General features: G+C 40.8%; 1 protein-coding gene across 9 annotated transcripts in view; it reads left to right on the top strand.

Moving 5' to 3' along the window:
- Positions 1 to 26169, top strand: part of NLGN1 (neuroligin 1) — a 423158-nt gene that overhangs the window by 114673 nt on the left and 282316 nt on the right. For 2 of the 9 annotated variants that reach the window (XM_067001990.1, XM_048059535.2), the window contains exons 2-3: positions 14081 to 14886; positions 15328 to 15387. In XM_067001990.1, the coding sequence (XP_066858091.1) occupies positions 14394 to 14886; positions 15328 to 15387 (553 nt within the window). In that variant the 5' untranslated portion in view covers positions 14081 to 14393. Of the gene's footprint in view, positions 1 to 2389; positions 2959 to 14080; positions 14887 to 15327; positions 15388 to 26169 lie in introns of those variants that run through there. The other 7 variants (XM_048059542.2, XM_048059540.2, XM_048059537.2 and 4 more) reach the window with 6 other exon arrangements.

Genomic DNA, 26169 nt, shown 5'->3' with positions numbered 1-26169 from the left:
ATACTTCAGATGTATACTTTATATACTTCAGATATGTATTTTAGCTTGCTTTTGCTGGTTGGTAGCTTTTTTTTTCTTTTCAGTGTTTCATTGTAAGTTTTGCTCTTTTTTTGAAGTTAGGTGTTTGGATGAGGGTTGTATGTAGGGCTTCAGGTTCTCAAAACAGAGAAAGAAGCAGAGAATGGATGGAGCAAAGAGTTAAATTTTAGAGTATTACAGGACACTGGACTGTGCATTTTCCGTGGATTCTCGGTCCAGCCCTAAGCCCCTTCCTAGACCTGAAGCCAAATCTTGCCCCCACGATATCGTTCTCCCCTTTCCCCAGCAATATTTGGGATGTGAGGTGAGCTGCTATGCTGCTGAGGTCCCTGGGGGGAAGAAGTGAGGAGAAGCACTCAACAGGACGAGCTGAGTAGAGTGAAAGGCGGTGGGAAAGTGAATTATATTGGCCCCACCACCGGGGATGGGCAGAGCAAAAGTAATGCCATGCGTGAACTGGTATCACACACAAACTGCTGTGAGAGGGAATTGAAGGAAACCTTAACCCGCTGAGCAACAACTTGGTGTCACTTCTGCACGAGTTAAGATGGGTTAGGGTCGGGGGAGACTTGACTACTAAAGGTGGGGTTGTAGCAAATTGGATGGGAGTTATGTCCCCCCCAGAAGCTATGGTAGAGGGACAAATGGGTGGAGTTTTCCACGTCGTTAGTAGGGGGCAATAACCTTATATGATTCTTGGAGCACTCTGATGGGGTGTTCACACGATGGCTTGGGGAACCTAGGGAGGCTTCATAGGTCTGCCCTGAAGGAGCGAGAGGAGAACTGGACAGCTGGATTCCACTGGCTCATCAAATGAAAACAAGGGTGTATGCGTTTTGTGTCCTCATTATTTCTTACATTTCAGTGCAAAAAGCTCCACCCTGAAGATAGATTTACTCCAGGCTCTTATGCAGATGAAGAATGGCAGAATACCTCACCTGGTATTGCCCTTGTTGGTGATAGTTTTAGGTTGTAGCCACCGTCTGTAGCTGGTGGCAAGTGACTGATATTCATATGCACATTTTCTTTCTGGTTTTGAAACCTTTTTTTCCCTTAGTGTTCCCTTGAGAATAGCATAACAATGTGCATAGGATTGCTCTGTCAGCAAAGACTATGCCTTTCCCCCCTTTATCTGAAAGCCATTTGCTTTCAGCTGCAGTCAAGAGAGTTAAATTTCAGAGCACCGAAGGATGCTGGACTTTGACAATTAATCATGGACTATTACAATTATTGATACTTACCAGGTGAAAAATGTGCCCAGGACAGAATTATTCCAGTACACAGAAATGTCACAGGATGAACTGCTGCCGTGTGCTGTCATTCCTGCCATGGACATTTAGATATAGATCCTCAGTGGGACCCGGAGACGTAAATAGCCCGGCGTGGCTGGGACTGGCCTGCGCCCCTCCGGGATGTGCTCTCAGGTGAGGGGTGTGAAAGCCCAGAAAGTTTTTGGGCACCCTCAGGCCTCGCCTGGGGCTTGGATACAGGAGTGGGTGTGCTGTGCTTGATTAGCATCAATATTTTAAAGCGAGGTGGATGTCAACACAACAAAATACAGGTTTTTAGCACAATGTGAAGGGGAGTCTCTCTGCAAATAACAGGAGATGCTAATGAGCTCTCTCCAAGAGGCTTAACTCAGGATGCTTATAATCTTTTAGTTTGTGGTTGTGTCTGTTCTTAAAAAATGAATAGACCTTTCAGAATTCAAAGGACTATTTTCCTTTCCCTTCTGATCTGGCCTTCCTTTCTCCCACATACTCTGCCTTGCCAACTTTCCCTCCGTGCCGCGATCCTAGAAGACACGCGGGCCAGGATCAGGGCTGCTTCCCTCAATTCAAAAATAAAAATTAAGCGTCGAGAAGCGCTTCAAAAATACAGAAAACCGAGAAACAGCGTGCGAAAGCCCAGAACTCGCGTGGTTTGTGTGCGGTGGCAGCCGGAGCGGGAGCAACCGCTGCTGCCGGCCGCCTGCCCCCGGCGTTGCGCGGGGCGCAACTCGCTGCGCGCTGCACCGCGGGGGCGCAGCGCCCGGGGGGGGGCTGGGGGGGCACGGCTGCGGGGGCACCCCCATGCCAGCAGCAGCAGCGTGAGGCTGCGGGGAGCCCCCCGCATCGAGCTCCCCCCCACACCGAGCCCAGGCTGCTGCGCTCCGGCCGCTCCGACCCCGGGGGGAGCCGGGGCGGTGCGGGGCGGTGCGGAGCGGTGCGGAGCGCGGGGGCCGGGGCTGCCCGCGCTGTTCGCCGCGCCGCCGCTGGGGGTATCTTTGTACCATTTTTCATCCAGCAGCAATTCGGAGTGGAAACGTGGAATACGGGGAGGAAAAAAAAAAAAAAAAAAGGCCAAAAAAAAAAAAAAAAAGCAGGTTTCTCGGCGGTTTCGGCGAGCCGCGCATCCATCCAGGAGCCAAAACAGATTAACCCAAAAGCTTGCCCCCCCTCCCCATCAGCGGCACCCCCTCCCCTCCGCACGCACACTCACACCCCATTCCCATCGCACTCACACTCACACTCACCCACCACCCTCGGGGCACCGGCGCGGCTCGGAGCCCAGCCGGCGGCCAGCAAGCGGATGGGATTCGCCTGGAGGGCAATTTCGGACCGGGGGCGAGCTGTTGGATTAGTGGGATTATCTGCCTGTTTGCAGCCGGGGAGAAGTAGCGTCTGAGCGTTTCTCTTGCTTCGCCTGATGGTCGGATTTAAATGGAGGTGGCTCGGCGCGGATGAGGCTCCGATCCGGATGGGGATTTCCAGCCCCGAGCCGAGGAAAGGGGAGAAAAATACCTAAAAATCCAGCTCGTTGCGAAGTGGCCGGGGCGCGACTGGGAAACCTCCGGCACCCGGCGGCTCGCAGGGAGCCGGGGGAGGCGAAGCTGAATTACAGTTTTCAGCTGCGATTGCAGAAAGCGGCCGTGAACTGGTAAATACTTTGATGCTGCCGGCTGCGGGGCGAGCCCGAGCCGGGATGGGGCTGGGGGGGGGGGGGGGGGGTGTGCGGAGCCCCCGGGCAGGGCTGCGGTGCTTAGCCCGGGGGCGCTCGGCAGTGCGGGTGTGCGTGCACGTCCGGTGCCTTGGGTTTTTTCCCCCTTTTTAAATTTAATTTTTAATATTTTGGGGGGTGGGAGCGGTGGTGGCAGGGCGATTTGCAGCCGCCCGTGCCCCACAGCAGCCGCCCCCCCCCCCCCCCCCGAACTTTTCCTGCGAGGGGCGAGCTCCGGGGCTCCGGGGGGGCCCTGCCCGCCGCCGCCGTCCCCTCGCTCGGGGGCTGAGCGCTGGAGCCCCCCGCCCCTTCCCCGCCGCCGCGCTGGCCTCGTCTCCCCTGGCTGAAGGAAAATCAATTTTCAGCAGGCTTAATTAAAATTAATCAGTCAAATTACTTAATATTAATTGACTTATAATTAAAGCCAGAGAGTTACCTTGGAATCAGCAGAAAGGATGCTATCTCGGAGCATCCTAAGGATGCGTGCGGTTCCAGATCAATCGCATTAAAATAATTGTTGAAATAAACCAAAACAGAGCCTCGTCTCAGCGTTGCGTTCCTGCTGCTGCAGGTGCCACAGTCTGGACAAGCCATTTTCTTCTGCAAATTTGCCGACCTTTTTAAGGAATATCATTTTAGTTTGACACTGCTTTTGCTTTCTGGAAGGCCAGCTTGGTTTAGCTTTAACAACTATGGCATTAAAATCCACTAGTAAAAAATGGAAATATATCTTATAGATGCTATAAATATCAGAGAATGTTTTTAGCACATTTAGATGTTCTGTGAATTTGAAATGAAGCATTTTTTTTTCCCCAGCAGAAGTGCAAGAAATTGTTTTAGGAGATATTTTTTTCTACTACTGGCTCTCACTGTGGCAATATTTGCATTTACCCAGAACCTTAGCAGGACCAGGCTGCCCTGGTAAATTCACAGAGATAATATATATCTGAAAACATGTATTTGCGATAATGCTCAAAATAACTTTTTTAGGCTCCCTGAATTCCTAGGTTATTTTTCCAGTTTGCTTGTTTTTACAGTAGGAGCATTTCTGATGCATCTACAGATTATCACTGGTGAAAGAGCAACACTCTGAGCTTTGGGAACTTCTCTACTTTTTCTCTGGGCTGGCTTAATTGAAGTAAAGGATACTTACGAAATTGCACGCGCTTTATTACAGGCACTGACAAGTGAAAGACCTTTGTATGATATAAAAGAACATTTTAAAATAGAGCCCATTACTCAGGGCCCTGATTTTCAGAGATACTGATTCCCATTGACTGCACTGAGACTTGTGTGGGTTCAACAGCTGTAAGACGCAGCCCACTTTTGCATCTTTGAAATTGGATTTGCAGATGGGGAGCCAAATGCTAAGTAGCCATGTTTGGAAATACTGTTTGGGTGTTTTTTTTTTTTTTTCCCTTCCCTTCCTTCCTTCCTTTATTTATTTATTTCCCTTCCCTTGTGCATGATGCGGGGTTAAAGAAGGCTACTTCTTAGTTACTTTTGATAAATGACACCAGTTTTCTTAGACTACAGCTACAGACTGCAGCAATGTAGCAAAAGCAGCTTTGCAGTAAATGATTAGGGTGTCCTTAGGTACATATGAAAAATCTCATTTATTCTGTATCCTTCATGTGAATCATATGCAGACTGCAGGAAGAAAAATGAGGCTCGGGATAATCATAGTAAGTGTACTGGGAAGCAGGATTTGGCTGAACACCTCTGTGTTGTGATTAACTGAAGTAGCAACGAAGCCATCAGAGGATGTTCAGGCTGTTTAAGGCAGGGAGTTGTGTAGAAGTGAGCAGGAGGGCTGTCACCCTGCTACTGCTTTGGTTATCGTACCCCTTTTTCTATGGTAGGGTAAGAAGATAATATCCTAGCTGTTGATAGTTAAACATCCTTAACAAAGTGGGTTTCCTCTGGATTATTTGGCTGGAGGTGGAGCAGTCTGCTGAGGAGGGTTATTTAAAGACTGGGACAGAGCTGTAGGCAGATAAATTGATTTGCAAATGAACGGAGGATTTGAACATGGTAATGGTGGTAGTTTTATTTTTTTATCAGTTTGCATATTTAATATCCACTGGCATACACACAAGCACAAACCACTCTAATTGTTCAAATGGAGTCTGGGGAAAAGAGAAGAAAGCAGAGGCTTAGATATGGTCTCAGTTTGTAATGGATTGGCATGCCTTTCTTTATTAAAAGCAAATACACATTCCTTTCTAATAGAGACGTGGAGCTGTATTACAGATCCTTGGCTAGCTTTGAATTATTTGTTTGCTGTCATATTTATTATGTTTTTTTAATCACATGAAAAAGAAACTGTTTAAAAATTAAATAGTGAAAAAGAAGGGCAAAAAGAGAGACATTCTTTGAAAGCAAATAGTGAAAAGACAATATTTTGCCAGAGATTCAGGAGAAATCTTTGGGTATTTCTCCTAATAAAAGATGGGCAGTAATCAATCTGATCCTGTAAACAACATAATTTCTGGTTAGTCCCAGATAGCCGTCCATGGTAAGTATAATGGATAATGACAAAAAATAGATCCTGACTGACAAATAAATGCTGTTATAAAAGCATATTTCCATTACAGTAGTCCTGTTTCTGAGCTCTGCCTTAGGAAGGGCTGGATGCAATCAGAGGGGGATGCCTCTGCTTGTTGCAGAAGAGTTTATGTGGAACTGGGAGTGGACAGAGGGGATACCAAAAAAAAAGAAGCTGATGTGGAAACTTCATCAAGTATTGCACATTGAAACACATCCTGTAGTTTTAATGACAAATAATGACATTACATTCCCCAGAATGACTACTGAATTACAGAATTACAAGGAGAAATCATGTTGACTTCTTGGTGACTCAGCTGCACGTTTCCGCCTGCTTCTGAAGACCCCACGTTTTCCAACAGACATTGTTTTCATAATTATGAATCACCAGTTAATGATGTGCCGTGTATTATCCAAAGATAAAAAGTGACTAGTTGGCTACTTAGTACCATCTTGAAGGTTTCCTGCTCACCTACTCTTACATGCCACTGTTCAGGTAAAAAAAAAAAAAAAAAAAAGGAAAAAAAAGCTGGTGGTGTAAAGTGACACCATCTGTGTGAAACCATGGGACACTGCACAAAAATATCCTTTTGGTGATCAGTCCATGTAAAGTCCTGGCCTGCATACCTCTGTGTAAAATGTTTTTTTCCACTGCTATGGGCAAATGAAAGATGAGGCCATTAAAAGAAAAGCAATTGGAGCTCCCTTACCCCCGTTTGTGGAATTCTTCTGTTTTGTTCTTGTAACATTTTCTGCATAATCAGTTTTAGTGCTGCCTTTGGGTAGTCTGTTACTTTCCATTGATGCTTGGTTAGGTCTTCTGCACCATTATAAAGGAGAATCTAATGCTTTGAAATTAGCAACACGTGCTTGTAAAAGCATAAAAATGATCAAGGACACTTTAAAATATTATATTTCAAGTGACTCATATCCCTTAACCAAGCAGAGAACTTAAAAGGCAATGTAAAAATATATTGTCTAAATCTACTCAATCACATCCTGCCCAGAGATTCCATTAACCCACTTGTTGAACTGGTTCTGGGAATTTAATGAGGGGAATACAGTTATGGTGTATTTTGTACTTTTATTTAATTCCATCTCCTCTGAAGCTTTCTGCTTCGATACCTGAACTTCAAATCATTCTTCGACTCTCCCCTTCCCAACACTATCAACCAGTTCCAAAAAAAATGTTCTTGAAACCAGTAGTTTTATATAGATACATAGCGTTAGAAATATTTATGAGGAGGGATTGACTATTTCTTTCAGAGAAACCCTACTGTATAAATATAATGAATGTTTTGGCATCTTCAGACCTGTGTAAAACAGGCATCATGGGGTGGAGCTTTTCTTTCTTCAGAGCAGTAACTCAAGCCCTGAAATAGTCACCATGCAGCCCCACTGCTGGGTTAGGAAGCACTTCTGTCACTGGAGTCATGGTCAACATGACCAGGACGTGACCACAGTAGACCTGAGACTAGGTCCATAACTTAAGGAAGCGCCTTTCTCACAGATGGTAGTAGAAAATGAAACCAGGACAAGGAGTTGAATAATAGGAGCTACACATGAAGTCAGATGGAAAGAGTAAATCTTTGCAGACATTTAATGGTGTTATATTCTAAGCTTTTGGGAAATTTTATTTGAAATTTTTTTACAACAGTAAATATAGTCTGTGCTATATCCTATTTCTATTTTGTGTGAGAGAAAAATTCCCCGTCTATGGCACAACACTTTACTGCTACCATTACTGCAGACTTTATAGATCAGAGATGTGTCAGCATGTTAGCTTTAGCTGTAATGCTTTTTTTGTGTGAAACCTTATGGGCCTTGCAGCCACTTTCTCATACTGACACTCATAAAACGTTCAAGTTCTCATATTTATTATTTAATTTGCTTCCTATATAGAACAACAGAGCACTTCAATACATGAATGTGAAGCCAAAAATGACAGGCAGGCATGAATGGGACTAATGAGTTTTAATAATGCACATATTAGAAACTGCTAAAGGAAGTTTAATTAAGAAAAACAAGTTAAGCATGAAATTCACTTTGGAACAAATGCAAGTAAAGTCACAGATGTACAGAATGCTACATCACAGGAAATGCATTCTCAAGTTGATGGATCCCTATAATGCCAATATTGCAGTCTAAATGTAGTGTGCACTCTACAGTTCTGTAAGCATGGTAACACCATTCAAGAGCACTTTCGAACTTGAGTTAGAGATGTTGGGTTTGTGATTAACAAATTATATTTATACCTCTGTGGCTTTTATAATGAGCTGGAATTTGATCTCGATTACACTGATGGAGCTGAGACCAGGATCTGATCGAGTAAGATAAACATTTGCTCTTTTTTTTTCTGCCACAAGGAAGTTTTTTTTTATTTTTATATATTTAAATTCATCATATTGAAGAGCTAGCTATTGATTCAACTCTACAAGGATTTTGTATGGTTTGAAAGTTTTATTATATGGCATCCAGATAGATGAGCAATTCATAGACAAATCTGAGCTCATTCAAGCATCTTTGTTTTCAGTTATCTGTTGAGAAATGGTACTAACTGTATTTTAGCTTTTTTAATCATGAATTCCTAATGCCTCAGTATAGGAAAATAAAAAGTGGCATCTTTATTCTGAATCTGGTGTGAAAGCTTGCCTTAGGTGATGAACTTGCATTAAAGATAGCATTATTGTTGGTATTATAATTGTATTAAAGGTAGTTAAAAAAAAACAACTTATGTTTCTCATATGATTGACCTTGGTGAACCAAGGGTTGGCCATAAATATAGGTCAGATAGTGAACTTTGTTACTAATTTTGGAACTTAATTTTTCACCTGTAAGAGACAGAAAAAGCACACCTAGTTTCAGGGATCTTTGTGTGAGTTCTGGTATACTCTGCTGGAACGATCAGATGGGAAGTGTGTGTATGTTTTATAAAGTGTTAATCAAAGAAAGTTAAATTAACTTGGCTTTATACAGTGTACAGATTTCAGTATTGAAGATCTTAGATGGGAAACATCTGGAATATTTTTTTTCTCCAGTGTGACCTATGACTAGGATGAGTTCACTTCAGTTTCTAGAGTAGGTCAAAAAATCTTCATGTCCTGAAGCACACTACTGTCATCAACACAATAGCCATCTGATCATTTAGCTGAATAGCTGTAGTGCTCAAAAGTGAGTATAAATGTGGTCCATTTAAGAGTTAACCATAAGCTGCTAAAAAGAATAAAGGTTCACTTCAGTGCCCATTATATTCCAAGCCAGTGCATCTGTCATTTTTAATTTAAATCTGTATTACTTAGCTGTCTAAAACTTTACACATAAGTGACAGAGTTACCCACTCTTTCTGTTATGGGTAAAATCACCATTTCGTTACCTACTTACTGTGCAAAATGTCAGACAGTTACAGTCCACATTAAAAAATTGTGGCCAGCTTCTGGTAATATAAACAATTACTTCAGCTAAGAAGTAGAACTATTTTAAGAAAATGATTTATTGATATGAGTAAATGGAAGATAATAAGACTTAAGTGACCCTCTTCTTCTCATAGGTTTAATTTGTCTGATTCAAAAACAGCTTAATAGAAAATTATGATCAGAAGCCTTCCTATTTTGGCAAACTAAGTTGCAGAAATTATTTAAAGAGATCTTTTGATCATGAAAATACTAATTAATAATGAGTTAGCATTAGTGAATATTCCTGCTAATGGGGAAGAACAAAAATATAGTGAAGCTGAAAAATACATGACAATTTAAATGGGTCTTATATCATCAACTCGGTTTAATTCAACTTTTCATTAATTTGTGCTTCACTGTGTTGAATAATGTATTTATATATATACACTTATATTTTTTACTAATTTGGTTGGAAGGTTTTGTGTACAAAATGTAACGTTAAATAGAGGCAAATGTGAGAATCACATTGAGGGATCAGAGTCTCTGATCTGTGAGTGATATATTTGCACAGCTTGAAGCGTTTGGAAATCCTTACTACTGGGTTGTTTGTGGACCTGTGTAGCATAACACTTGTAATCTCATACTAATGTGGGGTGGGCCTGTGACCCCATCAGAATAACGTCTTGTACCTTTGTTGGCAATCTCAGCAAAGGCTGTGCATTTCAATAGGTTTGGATTTGTGGCTGCTTTCTGAAGCTAACCAGACCTGTGTCTTTCCAAGGTCTGTGCAATTCAGGGTTGCAGTCTCCTCTATTATTACTGCATACCCCTGCTTTTTAAAACACAAATAGTTCATCTTCTGATCTAACCACATATAAATCTCTTCACCAAGCATTAATGGAAGTACCCAAGAGCAGGGTCTGTTTCTAAATCTTTACTGGTACACAGAGAAAAAATGTACCGTATTTGATACAATGCTTCCTTTGCTAACTTGAAATGGGAGAGAAGAGATAGGAAATTCCATGATGCATCTCTTGAGGATTTGCCCGATCGTGTTGACAGTTGGTCTGTCACACCGATCTGGTGTTCACCCTGGGTTGGAGTTGTCCCTTTAATGGCTCTGTTTCGCTGGCCATGTTCCTGTGTGGGATTATGGCCTATTTTAGAACACAGATTTCCTTTTAGAGACATGAAACATATTTGGGCTCTTAGTCCTAAGTAGAGACTGTTGTAAGGAAAAACGGATGCAAATGTAGTTGGTTCTGCAAAACTGTATTTGTGTTTTGAGATGAAGCAGCATTGTGTGGCGTTCAAAACTCTTACAATCACTTTCTGTGAATACTTGTGCAATTGGGATTTACTGGCAAATTGGAAGTGGAAAGGAATTTTTAAGCATGAATATCAAATCATGGAGTACATCTTCAGCTAAAAGAAAACAGCCGGTGCTGTAAAGATATCATAAGAATGCCTGGCATATGGCCAGAAGCCTTGGGTCCCACCGAAGGTTTTATTAATCCGTTGGAGCTATTGACAGGTGGTGCAGTTCAAGACATCCCTTAAGATTTGAAGCTCTGTGCACAAGTAACAAAGAGGAGCTTGGCTGCCGCAGTTAGCAGCAGATGCGACCTGTTGTGGGATGCCCAGTGTCATTGGAAATGCAAAGGTGCTCTGAAGTTATCTTGGACTGTTCGCTCCCCGGCATACTAAATGCTGCTCTAAAGTATTTCAGCATTGGAGCTATAAAGTAATTCAAATTCAGAAGGGAAGATAATAAAATAATGGATGACAGAAAAAACCTCTGTATAGCATAGACTGTTCCAAAGACCGTGAAAGACTTTATCAAATACCTTTTACAGTAGAATTCATTTGCGTTACCACAGGGAACAATTGTGATCCTCACATCTAGACAATAATAAAATCTGAAAATGCTTCTCCTCCTCCTCCGGTCCAGTTTTCTGATGCTGAAGCTTTATACCTTGGCCCAAATTGATCATCATTACTCTTTAGTTTATTCTACTGCCCATCTCCCTGATCATTCCTCCTCCTGTTTATTGCTTCTGCCTCCACCAATTCCTGATCAGTCATTTGAAGTCCAGATACCAGAGGAAAGTCCTGTATAGATCATCTGCTGGAGGACTAAGGAAAACTTCGTCCAACATTGATGCTGAGCAACTGACATGCTCCAGTCTGGCATCCCTGCTTTGCCTTTCCACCTAGTGCTGGATGTAAAATTTTGGCATGAAAGTCTCCAAAGATTTGAGTAATCTCAGTCTCCTGATTTGCGTGAGTTTGTGTTTATAATGTAGCATCAGGGCAGCCAGCAACACGCTCGAATGTCTGACCTCTCTGAGTCTCAGCAATAAACTGTTACTTAATCATTGAGAAAGAAAAGCTTGTGGGGAAAAACACAAGCCTACAATTCAAGTTACAAACACAATGCAAATCTGTTGATTCCAACTCTGCAAGTGCTTTACAATTTACTGCCCTGTATAGCCTATACATCTATTTGCCAAAGCTAGCTAGTGCCCAAGAGTTAATTAATCAGGATAGCCAAACATTTTAGTCTTACCAGTTTAGTCTCATTTCTGTCTTAGAGCAAAACTTGCTTCGTGTAAGGCAAAACAGAACTTTCAATCACAGCAGAGATGTTCAGCTGAAACAGAGAAACAGATTATAGACAAGTTTAAAACTATAGCCCAGCTCTATGATTTGCTTTGAATTTACATAAATAATAATTTTACTTTAGAATAAGTTAAAGGAAGAAGTGTTGCCCCAGTCTTGCAGTCTGAAATATGTCTCTGTTCTGATTAACTCATGGAATTTCCAACATCGTTGTTAAAACTTACCACTTTAGGTACCAAAAGTGTGTTACAAAATTGTCTTTGACTTGAAAACAGGTCTAAGACTTTGAGGGTGATAGTGCTAGATGAATTGTTAGTAGCATCTTGGTCATTTTCCACATTCAGCTGTGGAAAACTCAGCAGCCTGAAATGAAGATACTACTGGGCACATCTATGTTGAATTCGGTTTCTCCTCAGACCTTCCCCAGAGCATGCCATTTCTCAGCAGAGCTGCTGAGATTCAGTTCCTACTATTTGCAAGTGGAGAGACCTCAGAGTTTTAAAAAGAGCACAGAGTGACAGAAATAAAAAATACATGTTTTTAAGATGTAATGGGAAAGGTTAAATATATGGAGGTTTGGAACATGACTGAGGAATAGGCGTCCATCTTCCCATGACCTACTATTCCATGACTGCACATCGGCACAGAAGAGCAGAGTTGTACTAGGTGCCTTCTGCTCCAGCACGTGTCTACGTCCTCTGTCTTTACTTTTTCTCAAGTGATATCCTACTACCTGTAAAATTTGAAATGCAACAAAGCAACAATCTTCTGAGAGGTAATTGTCTTGATGCCAGTCTGTGTGCAAGTTTATTGAACGAAATGTAAACACGTACATTAACTTTGGGGAATTATTTTCTGCAGCTAAATTGGTGTGCTTCCAGCAAACACTGAGAATTTGAAGCTGGAGAGTGAAGGATATAAGGCTGTTTGTTAATGCAGTTTCACAGTGAAGGTGTTAGAATTAGCAGAGAAAGAAAGGGAGAGAGAAAATTGTGGAAAAGCTTCATCTATCTCCTTATTGCCTCCTGAGATAGATTGTTCAGAGCTAAAGGAACACTAGACATGAACCAAATCTCCTGCTGTCCTATATAGCTTTTACAATCTCCTTTTTAATAACCCAAACTGCAGGGTAGTCTGACTATTAGACAAGCCGTTCCTTTGAATTCTCTCTACAATGTGTATAGACATGATAAAAAAACAATTCTCATTAAAGCTGCCAATGCTATTCAAAAGCAGGTGGTTTAAAATGTTTCCTATGCAAAGCAAAACACATTTCTTGTGTTTTACACACTGCTTAATAGGGAGCGTAAAATTACACCGCTATGTTGTGTATCACACTGCATTTTAAATAATAGAATATTGTAAATCGTGTTAGAAATATGTTTAACATGAATATGGAAGATATAATGATATGCACTGAGCAATTTTCAGAAGTGCTGGAACACAGTCTTGTGTGACAACCTCTGAGCTAACACAGTTGAAAATAGAATCTGGAATTTGAGATTATGCAGTCCCTGATCCTAACTGATTATTTTTCTAGGGTACTGTTCAGTCGGCATGCGGGTGGGTATATGGATTTCTACTGTCCTATGGGAATGTTTATTGTTTATATTGTAAATTAAGGATGGTAGGAAATGCGTGCATTGATTGTGTGTTTTCATTTGTGAGTAGTTTAAAAGCAGTACAGGATTGGTCTGAAGTAAAAATTGTGATATACAGCTCCATCACTCAAGTGCCTGTTGATACCCTTTTCCAGATCATTTTTTTTTTTTTAAATGCTGAGGTCCAATCATACTTCTGTGCAAATTCAGAGTTTGCCATTCACTTCGGTGGGAGCAGATTGTGGACCTTCATTGCTGTTGTGAGTCTTTCACTCTGCCAAAAATTCAGGTGTTTTTCGTTAGCTGTCAGCAAACTGTGGGGAAACAAATACCATAGAAAGTATGGTAATTTATGTTATTCTTATAAAAATATGGTGGTTGCCTTAATGTTTGAATCAGAGGTTGTATTTAAAATAAGCAAACAAATGTTTGTATTCTAATCTGCCTTTGGTAAAATAAAATGCTTAGAGTCTTCAGTATGCCTATCTTAATTTCACTCTTTTGCTTTAAAAAATAATTCCATTCTTTTTGATAACTAAACTTGTGCAAACAAGGTGAAAATTGATTATAAGATGATTCACTTAAATAAAATATTAACGCAAACACTTATTTAATTGGGCCTGACAGCAAAGTGCTTGTTCTTGAAAAGCTGAAGTTTAAAAATGCATTTTCTGTCAGACCTGTTTCTTCTGAAAAACCTCTGTAAATTCAGCAGGTGACATTATAGATAATCCAGTAATCAGTGCTTCACCCGCCATCTCATGGTACCATAAACTAGTGCAATTTTACTTACACGACTCTAGCAGCTATTAATGTATGCACATAACTTGTGAAACACCTAGTTATCACTCTGCTCATATTAGCTCTTTCATACTAATGATTTATTTTCATTTTCTCCAGGATATAGACCTGCGGCTAACTGGATTTGATTTATAAGAGGGGATTCTGCAGTAAATGGCCGCTCTCTTCATATTGCTGCTATGGAAAACAGAATTGTCAATAGGATGTAGTCTGATAAATAGTGCTGAGTGAAGATGCAGCTTCAATAAGTGTGAAATCAATGGAAGATACTTACCGCATGAAAAGCCTTTTGAGATTTTTCTGACAGGCTCCTATTTAGGAAACTTGATCTGTTTCCTTTGGTTGCCCTCTTTTTACACCAGTGGATACAAATAAGATTGCTTCATTGTAGTCACACAACTAATGTGGGACCATGGCCTTTCCAAGATCCATGTGGCTGAACTGTGTATGGAGAGCGATGATAGTCCGCCTGTTACACATGGGATTGAATGCCACTTTTGCTTTCTCTATACTTGGATTTTTGCTTCACGCTGCAGCTGTGTCCTCCCAAAAATTGGATGATACCAACCCAGTGGTGACCACCAACTTTGGCAAGATAAGAGGGATTAAGAAGGAACTAAATAATGAAATTTTGGGGCCTGTTATTCAGTTTCTTGGGGTTCCGTATGCTGCCCCTCCAACAGGGGAGCGCCGCTTCCAACCTCCTGAGCCTCCGTCTCCCTGGGCAGATATCAAAAATACCACTCAGTTTGCTCCAGTGTGTCCCCAGAACATTATAGAAGGCAGGTTGCCTGAAGTCATGCTTCCCGTGTGGTTTACTAATAACTTGGATGTAGTTTCCACCTATGTACAAGATCAGAATGAAGACTGCCTCTATTTAAATATCTATGTCCCAACTGAGGATGGTGAGTTAACAACAGGCGAAACAGGGAGATCTTTTTATTTTCCTGTTCTACGTTCTAACAATATTAATTCATGTGTACCGTTAGCGTGCATGGCTTTCTTTGTTTGCATGCCAGCATATTACATGTATGCATGCTGCTTTTCTTTGTATGCATCTGTCCTTTTATTATTTTTTTAAAATTTTCTGTCTACACTCGTTGTTTTTTTTTCTCCCGCAGCACGTGTATTTTTAGGTCAAAGTTGGTACCTAATTCTCATTGCCACCCACTGACTTCTGGGAAGATGCATCAACATCTTATCCATTGCATGTGCAGGCACAAGAGGTTGAGATTCTTCCGCACCTAATAAAGCAGGTCATATTTAAGTTAGATAGTGGTGTTGCATGCTCCTACTGTCTGTGACGGAGCTCCATGTTATTTTCTAGTCTTCTATTCATTTTTCAGTCAAAAGAATATCCAAGGAATGTGCCAGAAAACCCGGCAAGAAAATTTGTAGAAAAGGAGGTATGTATAAAGTGGACAAAAAAAAAATGGGGGAAAAATCGAAACCTTGCAAAGGAAGAACATATAATGCAGCTGAAAGAGGCTGATTTGCTGATGCTATGACGTGAACAGTTAGGGGCTATTTGTCCTAACAAAGCCAGAAAAGTATTTAAAGAGAGGACCGTGTAAAGCTGATGAGAAGATAACATTTGTAAAGCCTAAACTCAGTTGCACTGATCATCTCTCTTTCACTGTCTTAAGCTGACCCTATTGGCAGCTTCTCTGTCTTGGCCTCATGGTTTAGAGGAGTGTCTGTCCCTCATACGTTGACACCTTATGTTGTATATGCATGCACTGGAGGTGGCTCTCATGCCTGGGGGCCACTGAAGTTGGTGACCCAACTCCACAGGTCTATAACCCAGTGGTGTTGCAAAACGGCTATTAGGAATCGTAGCAAAGCAGAACTGAAAATCCGCATTGACTTCCTACCTGATGCACTCTATTTTCTTGGACCAGCGTTAACTTTCCTGGAACGTTTTTGTGAAGCACTTCTGTTCCTTTACACATTTCGAAAAGTGAGTGCTGATTTCCTGTATTTTGTGATTACGGCTCTCTTTGTAAAAGTGAAAGTCTCTTAATAGGGATGAAGAGAAATGTTGAAATATTGTGACATGATACTTTGGAAACTAGGCTGCTCTGGAAGCTTTGGAAACTTGGCTTCTACCGTTTTAGTATTAGCATGGGAGAATTTGCAGATTTCTTTGTGGACATTTGCAAATTCCCAAAGCAATTGATACGTGACATAGAAGGTATGGATTTTGGTATTGTTTTGAAGCAGGTATTTGGTAACTACTTTAAAGTACTAATTTTGTACTACTGTACACATTTGATTTGTAACAAGTTATTTTTCTTTATTATATCTATAATAATGTGCTGTGTAATAATTGGACTCCATTTGAATTTAGAGCACTTAGGGTAAACAGAACAGTGGAAATATACAATTATCTATTATCTGGAATCCCTTTTTTTAATATAAGTTGCTATTTGTTGCTGCCACTCCAGAAAAATGCATTTTAGGAAAGTGTCGTAGCAGGAAATTGTTCCAACTCTATTAACTCAGATTAGTTTTTTAAGGCCATATCTAGGCATCTAAATGAAGGTGGCCTTATTTTCCAAGGTTTTTTTGCTCTTGCAGTTCCCACTGACTGTTAATTGCAGTTAGTTGTTAATTATTAATTGTTAATTGGAGTCGCTCAGTGTATGCTTTCTTAGATGTCTAAATCCACTTTCAGTAACTTAAGGCAATTCCATTTGTTTTTAAAGTGTTGGGCTTTGAGTCAACTGCTGATGTTTCTATTGGGGATTTTTTTCTCACTGCTGTAAAGTACAGTTGTTTAAGCTGTATTCCCAAAGTTGGAAACAAAGATAATCAGGGTACGGTGAGCAACGTCACTTCTTCACACATCATTCAAGTTAGAATAACTGCTGTCATTTATATGCATTCAATTAATGTGCAATGCTGCAGCAGTTATTACGCAGTTCATCAAGCGTGTGTAATTAGCTGAGCAACTTTCACTTCCTATCACCCAGACGCTGATTCACAAAGTCATAAATAAAGATGCAGATCTCCATCATTGTTCTCAGAAAGCATATTTTCCTATGAGAGGATATTTAAAAAAAAATCAGAAAAAAAAAGCAAAAATAAAGGGAAGGAGAGCCCAGTAGATGACAGAGTCATGTTTATTGTCCTGTGAGCCTGAAGGAGAATAAAGAGAGAGTTATTTGAAATTCAGTAGGTGCCTTGCCAGTCAAATTCATTGCACATAACAGCACAATAAAGAGCAGCAGAAGCCTACTTTTCTCGCTGACAAGTGCAGAGAACTCCTGAATACCTTTAGCCTGGGCAGTTGGCAGAGCCGTAGTCATCCTTGTTCTTGGAGCAGCTCACCCTCTGCTCACCCATATGCAGCCTCGGGTTACCCTTGGCCTGGATTGCCTTCAAACCTAGTAGTAAAATGAATCATGTTGTAGAACAAAGTTGCAATAGAGTAAGGGCATTTTACTAGCAACACTAGCTTGGAAATGGCATGCAATGGTTTTGTATGAGAAGGAAGAAAGGAACAATACTGCCTCTTTTGCTGGATTTAGTTTGGAGTCATTTCATTACACTTAGTGAAGAAAGTTACTAAAAAGAGAAAATAGGAAAGTGAGAGACAGATTTTGATACCATCTGCTTAATTAATAGAGGATATATAAATTAGAAGTGACCACACCAACAGTACACTATCTTATATACTGTTCAGTGCTTTCTTATTATGTGAAATAGATTTTATTAGATAAACAAATTAGTAGCTATATTTAATTGTCAGCTGAGGGACATGAGGAAATTAAAAATTTTGATGAACAGGAAGTAATCTGATGAAGATGGATGTAGAAATGAAAGCAATTTTATCTGCAAGTCATGCTAGATGTTGTAATGGGAATTATAACCATTACCATGTGTTGGTGGGATTTTGATATGTGTGCTGCAGAGACTACAAAATGATAGGATGGGAGCTGGGTGAAAAAGAAGGAGGCAATATAGCGTGATTTCTGCTCAGTATCATTGCTTATATTTCAGTATATTACATTTTCAGTTTACTGATTCAGCAAGTAATGGAAGATCATATGTTTTCATGTCTTTTGCTTATCATGTAGAATCATATATGTGAAGGTCAGAGGTTGCTAATTCTGTTATGGGTATGCATACAAGCAGAATACCTCTATTTGCTAGGGCTGGCTTTAGAAAATCTTTACAAATGCATCTAATTAATTTTGTGTTATTTTCTTAGAGGCTAGACTCCACAGTTGTAAGTTCTAATGGAATTGAGATTATATCATAGATAACACCATTTTACTCACTGATATTAATTACATTGTTGATCATGTGGTACTTCCTGAATCTCTTTGATGATGCAAACTTTTGCATCATTTTCTAGGAAACAGCTGAACAGTTTTGCACTCTGTTTAGTGTTTCTAATATCTATTTTACATTTATAGTCAAAGCATGAATATTTTACTTGTGATCCAGAATGGCAGGGTAACGTATTATCTCTTAGGAGGATTGTACATTCTACTTTAGCTGCAAGCTTCTGTTTTTTCAATGCCATATATCCCGCATACCCACCTCTTTGCATTGCAAGAGTTTGGACTGTGAATTTCCTACTTTAAACTCTAACAACAATTATAAAAAGGAATTTTGAAAATCATCACTGGTATGACCACTAAAAGGAAGCCCAGATATGTATTCTGCACTTGGGATGACAGTGTGCCTTTTGCTAGGAACCTGTACAAAAGCATTCGTATTGCCTGAAGATTTCTGAATGTGAAGATGTGAAAGAGTGGTTTTCATAGAAAATATGATATATGCTGGATATCATGGAATTAGTTTGGGAGACATTAGTGTTTGTAGGAGAATTGGGAGTGGAATAAGGAAAGAAATCACTTGATCTGTACTTTTATGTTTAGGAATTACCAGTGGCTAGGAGACTGCCCAACATCAGTGACTTCGCATGTGGATTCTGTTTCTTATTCTAGTCAGTGCAGTGAATAAATTTTAAATGCAAAGAATCATGATCTGAACTATCTCATTTGAGAGTGTAGTATGAGACAGCTCTATTAATATTTATGCCTCCTAATGGGCTACTTGATTTTCAGAGAGCAAAGCTCCTACCACCATACTTTCTGGGTTATGGCTGTGATTACTATGGATGCATAGGAACGTATATACATACATACAAATACACTCTCAGAAATGAAACAAAAATCACAGTGCTATCATCTCATCCTGCACTGAACATTCATTGTTTTCCATAGAGAATATCTTACATCAATTGTGATTCATAAATGGCACAGATAACTTCAAGGCTTTTAAGCCTAGCAACATGAAACATTTTTCATAAATCTAGGAAGATATGAAAAGAGTCCAATTTAGCCTGTTACCCTTTGCTTCTGTCGGATGTTTGTTCCAGGTCTGTATTTACCTCAGAACTGTTTGACTTACAATCCAGTTTTGGAAGAAGAATTTAATGCAACCTATACAGTTGCTATGGCCATTATTAAATAAACTTCTTTCCATACTCCTTTTTCAGCTCTGAAATCAATGGGAAAAGCACAAGTACCTGGTGAAATGTGTATTTACACTGGCAAAATTTATTGGTTGATTATCAGGTTCTTTTTTTTCTAAATATCAAAGTGATGGAATTGTAGATGCCATACTGTTGAAAAATGATTGAGATATTCTTTCTCCACAGTCATATGAACGAAAAGAAGGAAGTCTAAGGTGTGTGCTTCCACCACTGCAGGCTCAGCTTTGTCGAATTACGTTGCATTGCCAGTGGGCTAAGAACATGCATTTGCAGACCATTTCCAGGGCTTGTGGTGACTTGAAAGTGAGTGTCAAAGCCCATAGAGACGCTTCAGTGCTTATTTGGTGTATAGCAACAACAGGATGTATATTTTGCATTAGGCTGCTTCAAAAAATCATAACGAATGATTTGCCTGTAATATATTTGTGTCATAGTTGCCTGTACGCATTGAAGTTTTGCCCCCATTCATCCTTGCTGGCTCCTCCAACTCATTCTGCCCTCATGAGGCCGGTACTCATCCCTGCAGGCACAGATGTAGTCCCTGATCCCGAACGCTGGTGCTATCTGCTGAAACACCAAGATTGCTCCATTTTTCTGTTCCTTTTTGAAGCACTGTGTTCCTGTTTTTCATTCCTCAGATACCACAGCGGTATTTCCTATTATACTAGTAATACATTGAAGAAGATAATGAAGCAAACATTGTCTTGTACAGACCTTTTCATCCTTTCACAATCTAAAGCTGTTAGTGTCAGTTAGCAGCATTTTTCAAAGATGTGCAGTAGGTTTATGTCATATTTGAAATAACATAAAATGCTTAAACTCTGATGTACTTTCCACAGTCCTCTTTCTGGGTGAGCCAATGCTTGACAATAGAAGATTTTGCAGAGTGCATTTTAAGACTCCAGTCATCTTAAATGCCATCAGCACTGGTCAAAGTCCTCCCTAAATGTCTAGTTGTTCAGGCCCTGAGCTCTTGCTGACCACAAAGTCATCGTGCTTTCATTGTTTTGCTCATACACCTTGACAGTGCTTATAGCTCTATCAGGTCTTAAATTCTGATCTAATTCCATTCCTTGTCCATTATTTTACTGCTTGCTTTTCATTTTCTACATCCTCCCACACAAAGGCTCTAAAATAGTGCTGTTTCCCTGCTAATACTAAGTCAGATAAAACAGCTTTGCGCTTCTTCCCATTGACTTTCTTGTGTTGGGCCAGCTGTAACCAGCAAATAACTGTGCTGTGGTTATCCTTTCAATCTGCTCTTTTCTAATTTAGCATATAAAGACAGACTGGACAAAGTTTTAGAAGAAATAGCTACAGAAGTATGTTTGTGCATTTTCAGAGGGAATTTTTGAGTAACTCACATGACTTTTGGATAACTGCGATTTTCTGCTTGCTTTTTTGTCATTGTTTTTTCCTGTACTGTCTTGTTATTCCTTTGCTCTTCTCTGTGTTCATGCCCTTCATTTTTTTTCCCTTATAATACACATGGATACAAACATTTTTAGTGTTCCTTGCATATTTTTTGAAGCTTGAAACATGATGTCAAGCCATTCTTAAAGATCATCTCAATTATGATGTTAATAATCCTCTTATAACTTGAATATTGCTCCAGTATAATTCTATTTTTCTCCCAAATTCTTTTCACTTGTGATTCTTTAACCCTCTTCATTTTTACTTACTTTATGTTGTCAAATATATATGTCTCCTCTACTTTGATACATAGAATATTATTAATTATATTCTGCATTCAGAACCCCACTGCTTTAATGAGCTTAACATAAATGAGATTTGTTTGGGGGATATCAATCCATTTCCTTCTGTTTTAGTTTTAATATCTTATATATTACTTTCTCATGCTTCTAATAACGAAGTTTTATCCTAAAGAGAAGCAGCCCCAAACAATACAAGACTAAGAGAAGTGGGACAAAGCTGACATTAAGCTATGTTTGCACCTGTCTTCTAATGCATCACGTTTCTGGCCATAACCAGCTTCCTTGGGGCTGCTATAAGTGAATGCAGAGATTGCCAGAGGTACAGAAACTGTACAGTGCAGGTGCTGGAGCTGTTTTCCCTTCCAGAGTTTTGCTGTGATGTCAAACTTCAGCAGCAACAGTAAATCATGTTGCTAATTCCTCTGCTGTGGGAATTCTTCTAATATTCCTTCATGCTATCAGAGCAGTAATCAGAATCTGCCCTGCTGGAGTTTTTCAATGGGCTTTTTACTGAGGATGGCTTTTGCCTTTCCTATTCATACTGCTAGTGCAGTAAATGCACAGTGAGTTTAGTCTTAGGTATGTGTTTGAGGAGAAGGAAAATTACCTTGCTGAAGAATTTCTGGGTCTTCAGCTGTCAAAGCCCTGGAAGTCTTTTATTGAAATTACCTTGTAAAGGTCTGTCTACCAAGGAAGGCAGGGGGAGAAAAAATCTTGTGCAGGTTTTCTCTGTTAGCCAGCAGATTTGACCCAAAAGATGCATTTTGGGAGAAGATCATAGACGGTATGACTGGTAAGCTTTAGCAGCAGCTGCGCTGGAGTGCTGTGCCCTGAAGGAGGGCTGGCAGTCCCTCAGCAGCTGTCAGGGCCTGCACGTGGGCATTTTCCTGAGTATTTTGTGGTGGTCCAGGATCTGTCCCTTTATGGCAGCAGAGGAATTAGAAGACAGTTTGTATGCTGTTGTGGGTGCTGTTCATATTTTCTTTCTTTTGATGGTAATTTACAATTCAATGTCTTGTGAGATGCTCAGTTATCACATAGGATAATTAGGTTTGGGCTATATTTATGGCAGTGTTTTGGGATCAGGCCCTGAGGCAGCAAAATACTGAGGTCTCTCTGTATGATTTAATATTTGCTTAAATAATTTTTTTATCCTTATACTATTTTATAACGTGTGGAAAAATCATATTATCATACATGAAGAGAGAATTTAGTAAGTCAAAATCTATAGGAGAGACAGCCGTTTATTGTTTGTATTTGTTTTCTGGCAAGCTTCCATTTGTTAAATTTCACCCTTTTTGTAAAGGCCTTCTTTAATTATTAGCTGAAAATCAGGTATTTATGTAATTATCATAATTATATCTACACATCTAGTGTACTTGCAATTATTTCATTAAAAATTGTAATTATTATACAATTATAGGGGATAATGACGTCCTTGTAACATGTTGCAGAAGCCCTAATTAAATGGTGGCATAAATGAATTGGAAGTGATTTTGAAGTTTTGAATATTGTTTTATCAGAAATATCAGAAGTGATTCATCCACATTATGATCTGGCAGTAAAACCCCTCCAAAGTTATTTTGAGAAAAGATTTCACAGAGCTCATGGAAAAGGATTTGTCTCTATTGCCTTTCTGTCATTACTTTCTGTTCTCTATATTCCTACACCTAAAAATTGTCTGCAGATATTTAATGGAGAGGGGCATTGTGTAAGATGAAGATTGCACAGCTTGCTGAATCTTTCTAGAAGGCTCAGCCCAGAGCAAAATAGGATCTATGTGAAAGCACAGCCTGTACTTAGACAGAGGGAAAAACCTATCCAACAGTTGGTTCAAGATGATGAAAAAAGAAAAAAATATAAGGAGGCTTTCCTTACATGCTGAGTTTTGATGATCTGCCTGGATATCGGGATGTCCAAATGCTGCAGCTCCAGGTGCTGGGGGATGAGAGAAGGAAATTCTTGTGGTAGCCCAGGTCTGTGTGATGCTCTAAGTGCAGGAGGTGCCTCAAGTGGTGTGGATACAGGGGAGCCCTACAGAACATCTCCCCTTCTGTCCCCCGGCGTGGGTGGGAATGATGGGCAGGGATAGCATATGCCAGAATGGCTTCCAAATGGCTACCGAAACCTCAAGATCACAGATTTCTCATCCTCTGTCACGTCAACTTTCTGTGGCGTACAGATGATCTCTCTTCTCCCACTTCAGTTAATTTTAAAAGTAACTGGAAATGGCAGGGAGGCATATGCAATTTTTAGGCTTATTTCATCATTCGGTGATTTGAAATAAGTGACTGGTGTACAACGGAGTACCCGTGGCGTGACTGGCAACCAGGCAGCCACCCTCACCACCACACCCACCCTGGTTTTGCTGCTAACGCCAGCACCCCGCTGGCAGGCCGTGGCTCAGGGCAGACCGCAGCCACGCACGGCCCAGCCGGAGGGGCCCCAGTCCCTCGTGCACCGGCTGCTTACGTCCCACCCGCCACCTGGAGCTCCTCCTCCAGCCTTTGCTCCCAGTTTTGCTAGGGGTGTGACTCATGCCCATTCCTCCTAGTTACTTTAGATGCATTCAGGCAGGTTAGACAAACCTCCTGTTTAATTCGCTTGGTTCACGTCAGTTCGTTTTTACCCAAGCTTGGTCAATGGGGGCTTACAGGATCTACTCTACTTCAGGAGGTCCCACAAAAGGATGGGAGCAAAGCTCCAAGAGGCAGGAGATCCCGGAGCTGCCAAAAGATCATCTCTCCGTGGCCGGAAGGGCTCCCTGGTTGCACTATCCTGTGTCGAGGTTCCCTGCTGAGGCAGCCCCCACGAGCACTGATCTCAGATGGTCGTGGTTGTTGTCTGAGGACCCGCTGCCCTTTAACCAGAAGCTGAGCACCACTATAGCTGTCAAGCTCCATTCCAGTGCTGTGACAGAGATTTTTTTTTAGCTCCTGCCAACATCTTTGCTGTAGGTCTTTAATGTATTAGTATTAATATAGCGAATGGGGAAACAGAACATACCATTCAGCAGTGGGATCTCTCTGACACAATGAAAATTTAGTCCTGAGAGTCCTCATTCCCAAAGCAATGGTCTCAACAAGATGGACCCAGTGGTAACAGAATATGAACCAGGCATTTATCTATGTGTGTCTGTGTACATACACAGCCACAAACAGATTTGAAAGCTCGAAGAAAAGCTAGTACAATTTGTCTCATTTCACTGCAAAATTCATATTCATGTTTTCATATTTATTTTAAAGCGTTGGGGATTTTTAAAAATCCGAACTTAGCTGCTGAAGGCCAGACCTAAGACAGATGCATGAGCCAAACAGATACTGCATCAGATTTTGCACATTGACTTGCTCTGAGACTGCTTCCAGTAATGATAGTGCCCCGTGATCTATATAGCACCTTGGATCCATGAAATATTGCTGTATAGCTGGTGTAGAGGCAGGTTTATTTCAGGAAATTTCACAAGAAATCATTAGGCTGTAAAGCTAGATTTTAAATTCTTGGTCCTCTCCCTGTTTCTCCATGCTAAACTCCGATGAAGTACCCCTCCATATGAATCAATTAACCGCTGCGCTCTGTGGAACAGGAAAGAGAATTAAGTTTATGTTCTACACTTTTCAGTCATTAACCAAGACATTCATTAATCACAAATAGGTTATTTTTGCTAGAAACAATAACTTCTGAAACAAAAAATAATTGCTACATTTAAGTGCTGAAGCACCTGCGGTCTCTTGATATGAAGTTTCCAAAGATGAAGTCTCACATAAAGGAGGAAACAAAAGATGCATCAATTGCCTTTTCTTCAAAGTGCCATGAAACTCTCGATTAACTGGCAATTCTTGCAGTGTTGCAGTTGCAAGACTTGAAGTATAGGAGGCATTACCTGGCCTAAAGCACGTTTTGATACCAGATCATAGGAAACGTGTGCTCGTGTTTTACAGAGAAAGGGATGAATGCTGACGAGGTCACTGTAAAAGTCCCCCCATCCTGAATCTGGGCCCATTAGCAGAAACTCCTCGCCTCCCCTTCTGTGTGTATTATATTCTGTGTCGTTCACACGTGAAGCAGAACGTTGCCCCTTGAACTGTGAAGCAGTCATGTGTTTTTGACAGGCTGATTTTGTTTCTTCTCCTGACATCTCTGAACGATGGCTACCGAGATGCGGTGAGGCGGGCGAGGGCCATTCCCTCGCGGAGGTGAGCGGGGAGACAGAAGCCGAGCTGAGAGGAGCAGGAAGGGGATCTGACAGCAAAGAAGGCTCCTGACACACACGTGGAAGCAGGTGCACGCTGCTTTGCACCGAGCACAGAAATAGGATTAAAAGGCTCTTTCCCTCTAGGCAAAGTAAGACCAAGAAGCAGGCAGTGCAGAAATCCCCTCTGCAGTTTTAAACAGCAGAAACGATTTTTTTCTTTTTTTGCCAGAGTTTGCTCACCTATATTAGTTGCCATTTTCCTGCTCAGAGCTTTGATATACTAAACTACAAGCTCATTTGCCTGATTGGCAGCACAAGCAGCAGTTGATCAGGAAAGGAAGAAGCAGGCGATTTACTAAAAATGCTCCGCAGCCCTCCCAGGCTGCACTGCCCCAGTGGTCTGACCACCACGACTCTGCCCGGGACTTGGGCATTTGTTATGGGGCATGTTGCAAAATAGGTTTGACCTAAAGTAGAGCAAAAGCTAGACCTTAATATCCCTTGATTAAAAATAGATAAACTCAGCAGTAAGTCAGATTCGGGCCTGTTGTTTGAATTATGAATATTCTTCTAAATGCTGTCACTTCCTTAAAGAAATACAGTGCTTTCTTTGGAATTTTAAGTGACTTTGGATTGAAATTCTGTGTGAGTGATTATCTGGCTCAGTGAATACTGTTGTTGTTATTAGCGGTTTGGGGGGTTAACCTCTTCACTGCCGAAATCTCTAACAAGCGCAGAGTGCCAGTGTACGGGCACTCGGGAGCTAGAA

Source organism: Anser cygnoides, chromosome 9 (genome assembly GCF_040182565.1).
Source record: "Anser cygnoides isolate HZ-2024a breed goose chromosome 9, Taihu_goose_T2T_genome, whole genome shotgun sequence".
NCBI lineage: Eukaryota > Metazoa > Chordata > Aves > Anseriformes > Anatidae > Anser > Anser cygnoides.
The sequence above is the reverse complement of the archived record's forward strand: the minus strand, read 5'-3'. Positions and strand labels throughout refer to the sequence as shown.